The sequence below is a fragment of the Phyllostomus discolor genome, chromosome 3, assembly GCF_004126475.2.
Source record: "Phyllostomus discolor isolate MPI-MPIP mPhyDis1 chromosome 3, mPhyDis1.pri.v3, whole genome shotgun sequence".
Taxonomy (NCBI): Eukaryota; Metazoa; Chordata; class Mammalia; order Chiroptera; family Phyllostomidae; genus Phyllostomus; species Phyllostomus discolor.
Window position 1 is genome coordinate 88,597,632 of NC_040905.2, and position 16,886 is coordinate 88,614,517.

At 38.6% G+C, this 16,886-nt stretch overlaps 1 protein-coding gene across 4 annotated transcripts in view; it reads right to left on the bottom strand.

Moving 5' to 3' along the window:
• FBN2 (fibrillin 2) overlaps positions 1-16,886 on the bottom strand; it is a 257,503-nt gene that overhangs the window by 234,608 nt on the left and 6,009 nt on the right. For all 4 annotated transcript variants that reach the window (XM_036020716.1, XM_036020718.1, XM_036020715.1 and 1 more), the window contains exons 3-5: positions 16,606-16,704; positions 13,090-13,185; positions 4,773-4,868 (exon numbers count right to left, since the gene is read on the bottom strand). In XM_036020716.1, coding sequence (XP_035876609.1) covers positions 4,773-4,868; positions 13,090-13,185; positions 16,606-16,704 — 291 coding nt within the window. The remainder of the gene's footprint in view (positions 1-4,772; positions 4,869-13,089; positions 13,186-16,605; positions 16,705-16,886) is intronic.

Genomic DNA, 16,886 nt, shown 5'->3' on the forward strand with positions numbered 1-16,886 from the left:
ATGTGAGAGGCAATGGATCTATGTATCTCTCACACATCAATGTTTCTTTCCCTTGCTCCCTCCCTTCCCCTCTCTCTAAAAACAATAAAATCTTTTTGAAAAAGATAAAATAACCTTATAAATATATGGTTGTGTAGAATGTAGAGGCCTAGCCCTCAGTGAAGCTTTCACAATCTCTAACATAATATAATGTATTTCATAAAACAAAAGGAAGAGCAGGATACAAGTACATTTCATGTTACCGGAGATTCCAATCAGAATGGAAAGATCCCATTCTTTGTAAGCACTACATATGCCATAGAAAAAAGTACTTGAAGTCCATTCTCCAAAATGTTAAAAGTAACTCATTCTGAATGGAAAAATTATAAATAATTACATTTTCTTGTTTTATCTTATCTTATTTTTACCTTACAATAAATGTATGTTGCTTTAGGTAAAACATTACAATGGAAGGAATTTCTTCTAAAGAATACTGCTTATACATCTCCTGGAAGTATGACATCTCTGAGCTTAGAAGTCTGCTGAGTACAGCATGCTCTGTCACCATCCTCCCCTGTATTCCTGGTCATGCTATCAACTTGCTATGTTACTTGAATATTCATAGGCTGAACAAATCCACTCCACATACTCCATAATAAATTGCAAGACCATAGAATTCATGTTGATTAGTAAGTATATCGATCATTTCTAAACAAACTTGGATCTGGTGTACATAATTCCCAGAATTCAGAAAAACCCTGCTTTGCCTGTCTTCACTCTTGTTCATGGAGAATATGCCTGGAGTCTGAGTAGGGTAACTAGCTGTCACAGTTACTTTACCTCCTGAAATGTGGGTGGATGAACAAAAATGTACAGGGTAATTCAAGAGCTTCTAATTAGACTTCACATTCCAATAATGCAAACCTGAGTGGTAAACTGTGGTTGACTCCTAGAGCTGGGGCTAGAGGCATTGCTATCATCACATTGGCACTGACCTAGGCAATAAGGGAGGTGCATCTGTTAAATTTGCAGCTTAGGCAGGTGAATGGTAATGCAGAGTTTGAATGCTCAAGATTGACAGTGAAACACTGTCTCTTGATGGGGTGATGTGGCATTTGAGCAGGGGCTGAGTGACTCCTTCTTAGCATGCTTTCTGTCCCTGAGTTCATGCATTAGATGCTTCGAGTGGATGATTTTGTGAAAGTAACCCTGAGGTGAAATCCTTCCATTTTTCATTTTACATAAAGGCTCGAAAGTTTAGATTTTATAAACTAACATTTGCAACTTGATCTCACTTTTTTCCAATTAGATTCAGTTTTTAAAGTAGGATTTTTCTTGGAAGGCAGAGGGGAGGGAATTTCAGGGGAACGGGAAGGGTTTGCAGGAACAAGTATAAAGGACACATAGACAATAACAAGGGGGAATGGAAATGGGAAGGAGGTGGAGAGGGCTGCGGGGGTGGGCCAGGATGGGGTAAAGGGCAGAAAACTGTACTTGAACAACAATTTAAATAAATAAATAAATAAATAAATAAATAAATAAAGTAGGATTTTTCTTGGAAATGTCAAAAAAAGTAAATCTCTCATCCTCCTTTTTAAGGTACATTTTAAAGGAAAATTCACTAGGCATAAGGGCATTTGAAATTTTACTGAACTTATACACCTTTTAAAGAAAGTCATGCTTAAATGATAAAAATAATTTGTAGTAGTAATTCTTACATAATTTAAAAGGGTCTAGAATATATTCTTAAGAGCTGATCCTTATATAAAGTTCAAAGAAAGTTAAATTAGAAAATAAAATTTCAACAATCACTTGAGTCAAAGAAACTGGAACAGGGACTTTGGGCAGGCCACATTAATGATCAAGTAATCATTGTATTTTGTCCAGAAATCTCTTAGGTAAGTAAATTCCTTTCTTGCCTGCCCACCCCCTCCAAGTTTTTACCAATAAACAATACGGTACACTTCAAGTGTTAGGGGGAAAAAACACAAAGTTTTAGTATATAAGGCTGATTCCATTTCTATGTATTCTCAGGTGCATGTTAAGTGCAGTATTTATCATTTTTCAAATGCCATCTGTTTGAAAAAGAAACAAAAAGATTTGAGTACCTTAATGTGCCCTGGACACACACAGCTGGACTGCCTGCATTTTATAATCAGCATGTGGCCACAAAAACTCTTTATTTTTAATACTAAGTATAAAAGGTCATTATACATATCAGCAAGAGTGAGAAGAGAATTCCAAAAGGTTCAGCTTACCCGGCACCAAGATTCAAGTTAAATACCGTAATCGTGCCAGCCACTAGTAACCATCAGTCTCTGTCTCCAGCCCGGAAACCAGTCTGCCAGCAGCCCAGATAGTGGGAAAAGCAGCCATGTTTTATCACACAACTGATCCCCAGAGGCCAATTTAAAGGAAAATTATGTGTATTTTACATTAAGGAGGAAAAATACCCCTAATTCTACAAAGTATTTTTTAAGAGAACAAAGAATATATATTTTGAAATTCTGTAATTGAAACACACCATATGAACTTTAAAGGTTGACAGGGCACACAAACCTAGTCATTAACTGCAACATAAACAAGTTATTTTTTTTTGTATCTATGCAGACAATGTTTCTTGAGAAAAACCCAACTGAAAATCTTTTAAAGGTGTTTAAGTTCATGATTTCAATGTAAGAGTGGAAATTAACTAACTCCTTTGCAAAAAAATGAAGTTTCAGAACTTGCATTGGAAGGGTAGAAATTTGAAATATTTTAAAGAAATAAGCCCACAATTTAAAAAATACCCAGGCCAATTTGTTAGCTAATTAATTGTGTAATTTCTTCTGAAAATATGCTACTGTGCATGTCAAATACATGTGGGTCTTTATTGGCCTCCCACACCTTCAGCAAAGACCAACAAATCCCAGGGAGTGAATAACTGCTGAGAAACAACGATGTGATGCCTGGGAGCCTCTGAGTCGAAACTACCCAGTTCCTTTGCCAATCAAGCTTGAAATTTGCTTCAGGATGACCCAGCTGCAAAGCTCACAGGACTTCCAGAAAAATGAACATCATCTCCACCGATTATAATCATGTTTGAAATTTTAAATTTAACTATTTTCCATTCTATGGTGCTCAAATAAACTTAACGTCAACTTGGAAATTTGTGTTATCCCATTCTTAACAACTTATCTTCTTGTGCTAACATTTCCTAATTAATTTTTCTCTCCAAATAAAAGCATCTGGTAAAGACATTTAAATTTATCCAAAGTGTAACTATAAACTCTGTCATGTGTGGAATGTACTTCAGCCTCAAGAAATCTCAGTTACCTTAGGAGTAATATAAATATAATATAAACATGTATGTTAAAAGGCTGCATACATCTTACTTTTCTTTCACCATCTACTCCTAACTTCTCGGTTTCTTCTCAAGATTTAACCTGAACACCAAGATGAAATTTTTGTCAGAGTAATGAGTTTAATTTTTAAAATATAAGGTTTCTTTGCAATTCAAAGCCTTTACACACACATATATAAACTGTCACCACTACTTATCGTAATATTTCAATGACATAGCTTCGTATACTCTAAAGCTCTGCAACAAAGAAGGCACTATACAATTTTGGATAATATGACAAGCCCTGGAAAAATAAAATGAGGATGTATGTACTTATAAATGATTATGTAATATTGCTTTTAGTTTAATCTTACTTTTACTCTTATGGTTCAGTGCTAAATAGTTATTTATCATATTTTATAAAATTTAACTTTTTTGATATACCATTGGCACCCACTTGCTGCCATGACAGTATCATAGTTTACTTATAAGTGCATCAACACAGGGATTGTCAGTAGTCTACAGTAGGACATGAGTTTAACTGCTAATTCATATGATGGGAAATGCTTTCATATTGGCTTTGCTGACCATTTATAAGCATGAAGTGGACAATGCTGGATGCCTAGCCAGCATCCATTCCCCCACTCCTTTTCTTCTTCCCAACACAACCTCTACTCGGTTCAGATACCAAACTCTCCCCTCTGTGTGACTTTGGGAAAGATTACAAATAAACTGCCCCAAAGACAGGTCTAAGTGTACATCAAACATAGTATTAATGCCATCCCCTTTGCGATGGACTGGTTCAAAAACAAAAGCTTAAGTCAATCAGCACATAGAATTATTACTGGCTGTGATTAAAGGAGAAATTTTCTCCCTCTAGATGTGAACAAGGAAGCATGTTGCCTCAGTTACTGATGGCATTCACCTTACAACCACAAAGAACTTCAGGATGGGGGAAACTGACACAGCAGAGGACAGGGTCAACGGAAGCACAGTAGCTGTGAAAACCTTGATCACTTCCTACCTGAAGGCCATTAGCTCTGGACTTTCTGTTATATGCTGTAATATATTTCCTTATGGGTTAGGGCAATTTATACCATTTTTATTGGCTTTACAGCCAAGAACACCTTCACATTATTTGTTTGATAGAGGCATAACTCCAAACAATGACTTCCAATTTGAATTAAGCGCATTATTACAATATGCCATCAGTCAGTCACTCAAAATGACCCTAAATGTGTAGCCCCAGATTTGGCCTCTTGTACTAAGTTCACTCAGGTGGGGAAAACTGAGACACTTCTGCTGCTGTCAGCTATGTTTCAAAGTCTTGCCATTCAACTTACAGACATAACTAAAGAAGAATGAAAATATTACTTCATTTGGAGAATTCTAATGGGATAACAAAAAATTATACATTTTTACAATTACAACAGACTTCTTCAAACAGAAGTTCTCATTTCTCTTTTCTTACCTCTTTCACACTGTGGACCGGTGAATCCGTAAACACAAGCACAGCGGTTGGGTCCAATACAACGTCCACCATTCTGACATCCATTTTCACAGACGGCTGCACACAAACACAGCAAGGAGCTCACTAGAGAGTACGGTAAACCCCCCAGTGCAACACAGTAGTGTGGAGATGCAGCCAATAACGGATCTTACCTCTAAAACACAAACTACTGTTCACATTATGCATTTATAAAAATATTTAAGTGTATAGTGAGACAAAAGCCTACGCAATTTCTGTAAATCACATTGTTAAGCAACTATCCGGTAAAAGTTGTTTTGTTTTTAAATCATAATCACAAGGCTCTAATGCTCATACAGCTGGAAAATAACCATTCAATCCTCTACTTCCGTTCTGTTAACCTTACAGTCTACTACAGGTAGGGATATGAGTAAAAATGGAAAAATGGAAAAATGTAGGGTAAAGGAGGCAGACTCTAAGCAGAAAGAGGGAGAAAGAAAGGAAGAGAACATGTGATATGGAAAAATAAGGAAGATATGGCAACAAAGCAGAGAAGCAAACATCAGAGAAGAAAAAGGAGACAAACAAGGAGCGAGGAGTGAAATAAGGCAAGAGTAAAACTAATATGAAAAATGGGGGGAAATATCACCAATTCAGCAATAAAATCCAGAGAAATAACTAATGTGTAGAGAGCCGTAATGTGTAGAGGTCATAGAGGAAAGGGGAAAACCTCACTGTGTCAGTACAATAAGTTCTTTCATAGAAAATTAACCCACAGTTCAAAATTTTTAAGTGATGATGACAAACACATGCAGACACACTCTTTCACTTCATACTGGGGATGAGGAGACCAGGATCTGGGTTCAGTTGGCCCAGATGGATCTAGGGCACCAGAACTGAACCTGACCCGCTCTCTTCCCCCACTGCACCACCCTCATGTAACTCAGCTCAGCAGCCAAGATCCCTGGTAAGAAGTTGCCTGAAAGATCACTTTTTAGATTCCTTGAAAAATAAGTATTCCTGGGAACCATACTGCCAACTGAATTCAAGAATCATGTCTTTTCCACAGAAAATACTAAGACTAACAGCTTGTCTCTCAATCCACCCACATTGTTGAAGAGAAATGCTCTGTGCTCAGATGAAAAAGACTATTACATTCTATGACCTGAGCCCAAAAATAGGATTGAAGGTTTTAAAGGGAAGTGAGGGAGCAAAACACAGTTATATGTACTTCAAGTGAGCCAAGTATAAAAAATGGGAGCTCAATAAAACAACTGACATTTAAAGATGCAGTAATGCTATTTCCTTACCGGGAATATTGAACTGGATTACCTATCATCATCCAGACGTTCACAGTGGCTTCTGTTCTGCTGACAGCAGCAGGAACAAAGCGTACTTTGAAATGAAAGGTATCTTCATCTCAAAGCACCACCGTGCCAATGATCTCAAAATTCTTTGTGTGCAACAAGCTTTGCTCAAGGCAGGATTCTGTGTATGTTTGCACAAGTACATCTCCCTAAGAACCACACCTTTCCTCTTCTCCATTTGTCCCAAGGAGGACTGACAAATAATGACTGCCTTGAAATATGGGTAGAGCAGTAAGTTAGATGAATAAATGTAGAGGATAAAAGAAAGGAAATAAAGGTCATGAGAAAGGTGAGGGTGAACAAGAATGCTGGAAGAAAACAAAAACCTGAAACAGAACTCTCGATAGTAATTCCACAGAAACAATTGCCAAGATTCAAAGATTTCCATTATGAAAAAGATATACTGCAGCCCTGGCTGGTGTGATTCAGTGGATTGAGCACTGGCCTGAGTACCAAAAGGTCACTGGCTCGATTCCCAGTCAGGGCACATGCCTTGGATTGTGAGCCAGGTCCCTGGTTGGGGGCACGTGAGAGGAAACCAGTCGATGTATCTTTCGCACATTGCTACTTCTCTCACTCTCTTTCTCCCTCCCTTCCCATGTCTCTAAAACTAAACAAATAAATAAAATCTTAAAAAAAGATATAGTGCAAAAATGTAGCAGTTGTCTACTGTAATTAATTATAATGTGAGGAATTTTCTTTAAATATTGTCAAGCTGTAAGAAATGAAAATGGAAGCCACTTTCCCAGATATGTTCTTTCCTTAGACATATGCTAGCCTTTAAGAAGACATGAACAGGAAAAAGCACTCATGAGCAACACTCAGGATCTATCTCTGGGTAAGTGGAGAAGGACTTTGCTTCCCTCGGGGTTTTCCAAACAGAGCTCCCAAATGCCAGGTGGGAGAACAGGGCTGGATGGATAAGCCTTGAGCTATTCCTGGAAAGAGCTCATCCAGTAGAGATTAAATCTAGTTTAATTTAAACTAACAATGCCTCTCTGCTCATTCAAATTTTTTTTGGTTTGGAAACATAGTCATTGTTCAAAAAAAAATTTATGTTAACATACAACATGGTTTTACTTTATTTTGCTATTTTAAATGAATTAAACATTTTTTAATTTCTTGATTTTAATTCTTAATATGATAAATATCAGTTGATCTAGCCCATTTAAACAAAAGGTTTTCAGGAACCTCAATAATTTTTTTAAAATGTGAAAGGCTGCTGTGAAAAATGAGTGATGAGACCCCCCCTGATACAGCCATTTACTTATATCCTAGCTCTCACACGGGAGTGAGTTTTTCCAGGACAGGGACCACAGCGTGTCTGCCTTTGTATCCCCACCATTCACTGCAGTAGTTGACATACTGCAGGTACTAAGAAAAAGAAAAAATCCTGCAATGTGCCAAAATTTTGCAGCCCTTTTTACAGTTTTGGGAAACAGAACAGTTCAGTGAACAGATCAGGAGTCCCACTGTCCCCAGTATATCCTAATCACATCTTTCCAGTTCCCAGCCCATAAACAGTGCTATCAGTCCCTACAACATAGGAGTATGAGGATCAAAAAAAATGGTGACTAAAACAAAATGCACAGTGGCTGCACATTAAAGGGGTCCTGCAAACCTTCATTCCCTTTCTCTTTTATACCACAGAGTATTTGTATGAAAACAACTTGCTCTACTACATCTAAAGTTTACACCGAAGAGCAATAGCAAAAAAAGGGAAGCAGGCAATACATATAAAATTGGAACAACAAAAGTAAGAGGTCATTTTCCTTCTTTGGAATGAGTTATAATAAAAGTTATTTTATAAAATATTTTTAACAAAACATGACAGAAACAGAAATTTACACTCAACTGGAGTTGGAAAAAAACTTGAATATGCCTAAATTTCCATCATAGAAAGAATGCTGACCTCCCAAGATGAAAAAATGCTTACACCTGGTATGACGCAGAGCTAAGGGCAGAAGAGAAAAAGACACACTATAGATGGAAATACGAAGCTGGTTTCGTAACTGCTTACCAAGATGGGGAGAGGGAAAAGCATGCCATTTCACACTGGTCAGCCTGTGAAACAGAACACTGACCATGTATTGTAGAAGTTTGAATATTTCCATTCAGTACATATTTACTGAGCACCTACCTTGTACAAAGTAATATGACAAGTATTATGTTTTTATCAGACAGACTCCTATACCAATAACAAAGGTATAGACACTTGGATGTATTATGGTTGTTACTTTCACACAAACATATCAGATAAAAACAGAAACCAGGTTGAAAGATTAAAAAGATGAAAGGAACAAAAGCCTATTGTTTTGACATGTCAGGAGAATATGCATCTTCACTATTGGCTCTACAGTAAAAGCTTTCTTTGTCTTCCAGGACACCACACTCCCTGTTTTCTTCCTATTTCACTGTCTACTCTTTCTCACTCTTCTCTGCTGGTTTCTCTTCCTCTTCTCTATCTCAAAATGTTGGGCTGAATCAGGGCTCTGGTTTCAACCCACTGCTCTATCTACACAAGCTTCCTAGCGACCTTCATCTAGGTCTGTCATTAAAAGATTATCTATGTAAAAATTCAATCTATATGCTCCCAAATTCACATCTCTATCTCCAACCTCTCCGTTAAGATCTGAGTTCATGGATTTCCACTTGGGAGATCTAACAGACTTCTTAAACTATCATATCCAAAGCAGAACTCCTGCTATCCTGTGTTCTCAGCTCCACCTGACCCCCAGGCCGACCCACTCCCCGCTTAGTCTTTCCCAGGTCAGGAAATGACATCACCATTCAGCCTAGAGCTCCACCAAAATCCTCTAGTTGTCACTCTGGATCTTTGCTTTTTCTTTTTCCCTTCCCCACCACATCCAGTCTACCATCAGCACCCACTTTCTTCCACAGATTCTACATCCCAAATGCAACCTGAATCCAAGCACTTATCGAGTCCTCAATTACTACAGCACCATTCACTGTCACTACTGCAGCAGCCTTCTAACTGGCCTTTTCATTTTCTCTTACCCTTTCGACAATCCAATTTCGACATGGCAGACAGAATGACTTTTCTAAATGTCAGATCATATCACTCCATTGCTCAAAATGCCCCAGTTGCTTCCCCTCATACTGAAGGTATAGTCCAAATTCCTTTCCTTAGTCTATAAGGCTTTACACCCCTGTCTCTGAACTCACCCCTACCATTATCTCCTTTCCTCCAGCCACATGAGTCATTGTTTCCAAAATACGTGAGGTCTGTTCCCACAACAGGTCCTGTGGCCTTTTCCCGTAGAAACCTTTTCCCGTAGACGGAAAAGCACAGACTCAGGTCTGTGTTCAAAGTCATCTCCTCAGAGATCACCAATGCAAAATAGCAGAGAACTGCTTAACCTGACCCAGACTCTCTCCTCCTTACTCCGGTTTACTTTTCTAGACCTTCTCATTACCTAATTTGTTTTAGGGATTTACCTTTTCACCTACTTGTTAATTGTCCTCCTCACCAGAACACAAGCTCTGTAAGGTCCTGTTTGCTCAGTGCTGTGCTCCCAGCACCTCGCACAGTGTGGGGCCCCCAGCAGCCACTCCACACCCATGGCTGAATGAGATGAAACAAGTGCTTTCGAAAGCACGCTTTGTACACTCCTGGGAAAGCAGCTAAGCAGTTCAAATGCTTTTTATAACTCCCATTTTTACAAACATATTTCCAGAGTTTTTCTGGATTCGCAAGCTGAAAATTGTTAACATCTGCTGCTTCTTTACTCTCTGTGGAGCAGTACCATCTATATATACACAACATCGAACGTATCTTCCTCAAACCGTTTCTGGATGGATGTGTACCAGTTATCTTACCTTCACCTTTTATTGGCTGACCAGTTAATTTTGTTAGTTACACGTTCTGCTCATTCCATATGTTCTATTAGCCCTGAGATAAGTGTTGGGCAACGATGGTTTTATCCCATAATGTATCCAGACAGCAAATTTTCAGGTGCAGGCTGCTCTTCCGACCCCATGCCTTTCCCTTTCCCCTGATTGGAAAGTGTGGCAACAGCAATATGGTTTGACACGGGGCAGAAGAACATACACACGCCCCATCCGGGAATGGAAGCTACTGGTCACCCCCTCACTTCCCATTTCTGTGTGAAGGGCAGGGAAGGGACACCCCCACCAGAGCTCTTTCTCCAGGACCTTCGGGAAAATACAGACATACACCCTGGACAGGTACAGCAGCTGAATTCTGGCTGACCAGGGCTGTTTTCAAGACAGATTTGGGCAAATATTCTGAGAGATGACTTGAAGCAAGGTTCTCTCCCCTTTTGTTCTCCTACAGAACAAAAACCTAAGTTTCAATAAGGATAATTGTGTCTGTTCTCTGGCTCCTGAACTCTGTAAACAACATGATCAGCTCTCCCAGTGCTTTTGTATGTATAAAGAAAGGTAAAAATCTGCCTGCTTGTAAATGTCATGTTCATAACAGACTTTTCCCTTTTTTATGATTCTAAACTGGAGTCCACTGTCTAAAATTTGGAGAAACCTTAACATGTGAAAAATGCGGCAGAGAAATATCCATGAAACATGAAACTGTGCTAGAATCCCTGTTCCTCTGCTGTCCAGCTCTTCCCTGCACTCGCCCGGAGGCCTGCACACACTGACCCACAGCCCAGACCGGCATGCAGCCTGTTCTCACACTGCCCATGAGCTGTGGCAGTGGGATTCCACACTGGTGAGTGGTCAAGAAAAACAAAAGAAGAATATTTTTGTGATAGTGGAAGTTAGGTGGAACTCACATTTCTGTGTGCATAAACAGAGTTTTGCGGACACACAGCCATGCTCCTTCATTTCCATGTTGCCTACAGTCGCTTCTGCACTACAATGGCAGAGTGTTGTATGTGGTCTTGAGACCATGAAGTCTAAAATATTTACCATCTAGCTTTTATAGGAAAAGTTGGCCCAGTGCTGACCTTAACAGGATATTTTTCTTTAAATTGATTCCCTATTTAAAGTTATTTTAGAAGAAAAATGTATAACACTTATAAATGGAAAGCTATACTTACCCTAACTAGAAGACAATATTAAAAATAACTTTAACAACCACAAGGAGATGCCACTTCATGTCTGACTATTAGGACACACATCATCCAAAAGACATACAGAAATAACAAGTGAAGAGGACGTGGAGGATGTGGAGAAACTGGAGCCCTTGTGCATTCATGAGGATGTGGAGAAACTGGAGCCCTTGTGCACTTCTGGTGGGAATGTAAAATGGTACATCCACCAAGGAAAACAGTATCGCAACCCTGGCCAGGTAGTTCAGTTGGTTAGAGTGTCATCCTGATACATCAAGGTTGCAGGTTTGATCCCAGTCAGGGAACATACAAGAATCAACCAACAAATGTGTAAGTAAGTGGAACAACAAATAATCGATGTTTCTTTCTCTCTCTCAATCTCTCTTTCCCTTTCTCTAAAATAGATAAATAAATAACCAGTTCTTATAAAAAGGAGAGTATTGTAGCTCTTTAAAAAATTAAAAATAGAACTACTACATGATCCAGCAATTCCACTTCATGGGTATATTCACAGCAGCATTATTCACAGTGGCCAAAGGTGGAAGTACCTTACATGTCCATCAATGCACCAACAAATAAACAAAATATTGTATATACATAAAATGGAATATTATAAAGGGAAGAAACTTCTTATACCTGCAATAACATAGATGAACCATAAACAAAGTTATGCTAAGTAAAATAAGCCAATCACAACATAACAAATAAGGTGTGATTACAGTTATATGAGGCACCTAGGGTAGTCATATTCACAGAGACAGAAAGGAGAATGGTGGCTACTAGGAGCTGGGTGAGAGAAATGGAAAGTCAGAATTCAGTGGGTACGCGGTTTCGGGTCTGCACCATGAAAGGAGCTCTGCGGGTAGCTAGCGGTGGCGGCTGCACAACGTGGATGTGCTAAATGCCACTGAGCTATGCACTTAACAGTGGCCAAAATGGGAAATTTTAGGTTATACATATTTTACTACAATCTTTTAAAGTCTGAACAGCAGTAAAAATAAAATAAGTTTAATTTAGAAAGAAGCTAGATACTCTTGCACACCTAAGACTCAGTCTTTTTATGTTAAAAACATGGATGAGCAATTCTTAGGGAGGCCTTAAAGATTAGCAGCAAAACTGGACTCTGCATCTAATGAAATGCAACTTAAGTAAAAAGGGACTCTCTCACAATTTATGGCTCAAGTCTCTTTAATGTCATGTCCTTCCACTCATGCATACTTAAAAACATGGGTTCCCAGCAGAGCCCACACCTTGGGAAACACTAACCTAAAGTATTCCCCCGTGATGTGTCACAATCCAGGAGCTACACTCCTTCCATCCTTGCAAAATGTTATTTCCTGGTTGGTACAGGATATTCTCCAGTGACTGAAGATAAGAGCTTTGTTAGAATACAGCTCCCTCTTTCACAATGAAACCTGATTTCTAAAACATCATTTCACAGCCTTGTACTACAGTGTTAAGCAATTCAACATATTTCAGCAAAGGACAGTTTATAAGGTTGGCTCTCCAGGGGTTAATTTTGGGATATCCTAAAAAATCATATATACATATACATATACATAGAGAGAGAGAGATCAAAGCAAAGCAAACTTCACAATTTTTTCAGAAATGTATACTGTTTTAGAGAGATAGAAGAAAAACAAGTAAACTTTTCTGGTGATATATGTCAAATTTGATAAAGTACTAGTGATGCTCAACAACATCAATATTACTAAACAAAAAAAATTTCAAGTTAGAAAAAACCTTACATATAAAAATTAGAAATTCAGATGTAAGATATGGCTTACTACATAAAATAAAGGATTATAGGCTTCACAAGACCTTAAATTATGACTTAGTATGAAATACCCATTAAATCTAATATTTCTAATAAATCAAGTCTATTCCAATGTTCCTTACGTTGTCCGCAGTAAGTTCCAATATACCCCTTCTGGCACTGGCAGTGGTCATCCGCACAGGTCCCACCGTTCATGCATCTAACACTGCACTGCTGAACTGCAAAGGGCAACAAAAAACACAATATATCGATGGTCAGAATTACAGTATTTGTGAGAGTTACAAAACTTGATTAAATATCCAATTCAATAAAAATACATTCCACAGAAGTAAATATTATGACCCATATGTATCTGTATTCATTTGTTGTAAGTGTGCACACAAGCATTTTTGTTACAACATGTTATTTTGTGTTTAAGATATATTACACTTCCAATGTTAAAGGGAATAAACATAAAGTAACTAGTAACATAGTTTCTAAGATGCAGGAAACAGTGTATCTGTCCAGAACCCAGGAGCTGAGTACCAGCCCTATGAGCTCCATACACTGCTGTCATGATGGACTTGGTACCCACTCTCATGGAGCTGCCACTCCATAGGGAGACAGACAGGAAACAAGTAAATGAGTACCACAGTGTCATTATAGATTGTGATAAGTTCTCCAAAGGGAACTGTGTTGTGACGAAGGATAGAACTGTGCTGTGAAGAAGGATAGCTTGGAGCCAAGAAGGAATCTAGACACTGGAGCCAGACGAGACCACTCTGATGTGACATTAACCGAGTTCTGAAGGACTACAGTGAGCCACACATGAGAAGTACCAAGGAGGAAGCTCACAGGGAGAGGACTTGCCAAACCAAAAGACCTAGGAATGACAAAGAGTTTCCTCTGAAGGACTGAAATATTCACATGGTTATAAATCTTAGCGAAGCAGACAGAGGCCAGCTAGATAACGAAAGGCCTCCTCTGCCATGGAAGGGTTTGCATTACCACAAATGCAACTGGGAGTCACCGAAAGGATGTACATAAGACAGTGAAGTGATATGGTTTATATTTTTAAAAACTCACTCTAGCTGCTTTGCAGAGAATGAATTTAACAAGGGCAACATCACAGTTAGGGAACCCATCAGGCGACTACTGCAATAGGCCAGGTGAGAGGTGACGGCTTGAACCACTCAGAAGCAGTGGTCATGGAAAGAAAATGGATTTGAGATACACTTTCCAGAAGAACCAGCAGGTCTTCTTAGAAAGAGTTGATGTGAGAAAAAGAAAAGCAGTTGCTTAAGTACTGGGTGGGTGGCAGTGCCATTTGCCAAGGCAAGAGAAACTGTGGAAGAAGCAGACTGTGGTCGGCAATGAATCAAGAGTTTCATGTGGCCAAGTTTCAGACACATTCAAATGGAGATGTTGAATAGGAAATGGACCGCGGAAACGTGAGGCTCAGTGGAAGGATCTACGCTGGAGACAGTTATGAGTTAGCAACATCTTGGCAGTCGTTAAAGACATGTATGCAAGTGAGGTCAAAGGACAGAACTCTGGGGAATCCCAAACATTGAAAGGAGACTAAAAAATAATAACCAGGAATAGGAGGATTGTAGGCCATCAATAGTACATAAGTGAAAGAGAAGTACTTCAAGAATATTAATAATGACTAATGGGAATTAATAGTGATTAATGCTTTGGGGAAGTGGAGCAGGATGAGGAATGGGAAGAAAAGTTTGTGATGAAAAGGGTACATTAGTCAAGGCTAAGTAAATAATTCATGGAGTCCCTACTACTAGAAGGGGGGGACCCAACAATACTAGAATTTCTTTATAAAATTGTGTATTTATTCATAGATATTTAAACTTCAGTCCCCTGCAAAGTGTTCTTCATTTGATGCAATACACCTATTGAGACATTTTTTTCTATTGCTCAAAACAGTTTTTCAACTCGTCGATTGTGATGCCTTTTAGTGCTTCTGCCATGTTTTGTTTCACCTCTTCACATCGGCAAAATGTTTCCCTCTGAGGAATTTTTTCATCCAGGGAAACAACAACAACAGAAAGTCCCTCAGGGTGAGATCAGGTGAATAGGGAGAATGGGGCATGGGTTGGGGGGTCACGTCACTTTTGGTCAAAAACTGCTGACTGTGTGTGCTGATAAATCACCCATCATGAAATGGGCAAACACATTGAAAGAGTCTTCAAAAAAATTTCACTGAAGTTGTGCTCGCTTCGGCAGCACATATACTAAAAATTTCACTGAAGTCAAACACAACCTCTCACAACAACACCATCTGGTACACTGACACAGATGGGATCCTAGAACACTCACCTAGCAGGAAAAGTCTGTACTACAAGGGGCCAGCCCTCTAGAAGATAAATTCCAGGGTTGTTTTGATCCCCCTTGTAAATTATATACCATAACCCAAGGGTGGGCCAGAAAATGTTCAGCTGCCCAGGTAGAGGAATTAAGTAAAATTTCTTCAGGACTGAGTTTTTTGCTGAAGGCATTTATGAGAAAAATAAGAAAACAGGATAATGAAGATACTGGCAAGAGTTTCTTCCAGGCAATCAGACAAGGGAAGTTCAGAAGAAGGGAGGAGTAGAAGGCATTTGCTAAAAAGTCTCGATGGATTTTGAGTAATAAGTTTTAAAAGGCTATGAAAATGACAGATTATCTTAAAGAAAGTCAAACTAGAGTTTTAATCAGAAGTTTCATCAGAAGACAATGACATTTCTTGTATGAATCTTAAATTTTATATTCCTGAGTCAGAGTGATTTTCAATGACCTTTTCTTAGGGGAAATTTGGAGAGAGAAATGTTAAAAGTGTAACGTCACACTACTTTAAGGCAAACTTAAAGATTTATTTACTTAATGAGCAGTTAAATAAACAACATTGGCTTCCTCTTTGTGATAATGTTATCTTAAACACTGGCCTAAAAGATTAATCTTGAACCTGAAAGACCCAAAACTTTCTCATTGGGCGGTGAATAACAAACTTAGTTCACTGCCACAGTGATCTGACCAAGTTGTTGGGGGCTCGTACATGTGAAGCAAAACAAATCAATGAAACACCTGGTCAGTACTCAATAAATATCTGTTTTCTCCCCAATCCTCTTATCCTTCCCTTTCAGTTAACCCACAAAACAGGGTATGAGCCGCCAGAGTTAAGCAAGGCCATAAATAGAGCTTAGGGTTTGAATCTATAGGTTTAGGCTTCAGAATACCTGAATTCAAATCTATGTTACCTTGGGCAACTTACTTCACTTCTGCGTGCCTCAACCTCCTTCTCTACAAAATGGACTAAATACAAGATATCGTCAAACACTTAAACCACTACCTGGTACACTGTAAAAACCCGGCAAGTTACAGCTGTTATTCACAAAGAATTACTTTTCCACTCAATCCAGGCTCTCTTTTGCTGCACAGACCAGAGCTTCTGGACCAGAAATAAATCATTTTTCTTAATGAAAATAATTAGCCCATTACCCCTTAGTTGTTGCTGGCAACTAAGCCAAGACTTTTACTCCAAAGATTAATAGACTCCAGTTAGCGAAAAAAATAATCATGGATTTATAGCTTCATTGAAAATGACATTTAGAATTTACTCAAAAGCTTAAGGATAATGCAGTAAACAAGGTCATAAGGAAACGTACTTGATTTTGATCCACAGGTCGGTGATATTTGGCCACTGGAACAAGTACACATGTTAGGACGGGAACAAAATCCATCTCCACAACTATTTCTACATATTGCTGTAGAAAGCACAATAGGGAAGTAAATGAACAATTAGGTGTTAAACCACAGTGTACAACACAAGAAAGCTATAGTTAAAAACAATATACCTGAAAAACTAAGATATAAAATGTGATATACAATATCTAATTTCAGATATGCGACAAAATCACCCATTGCAGACTTGAGAACAAGTCTCACA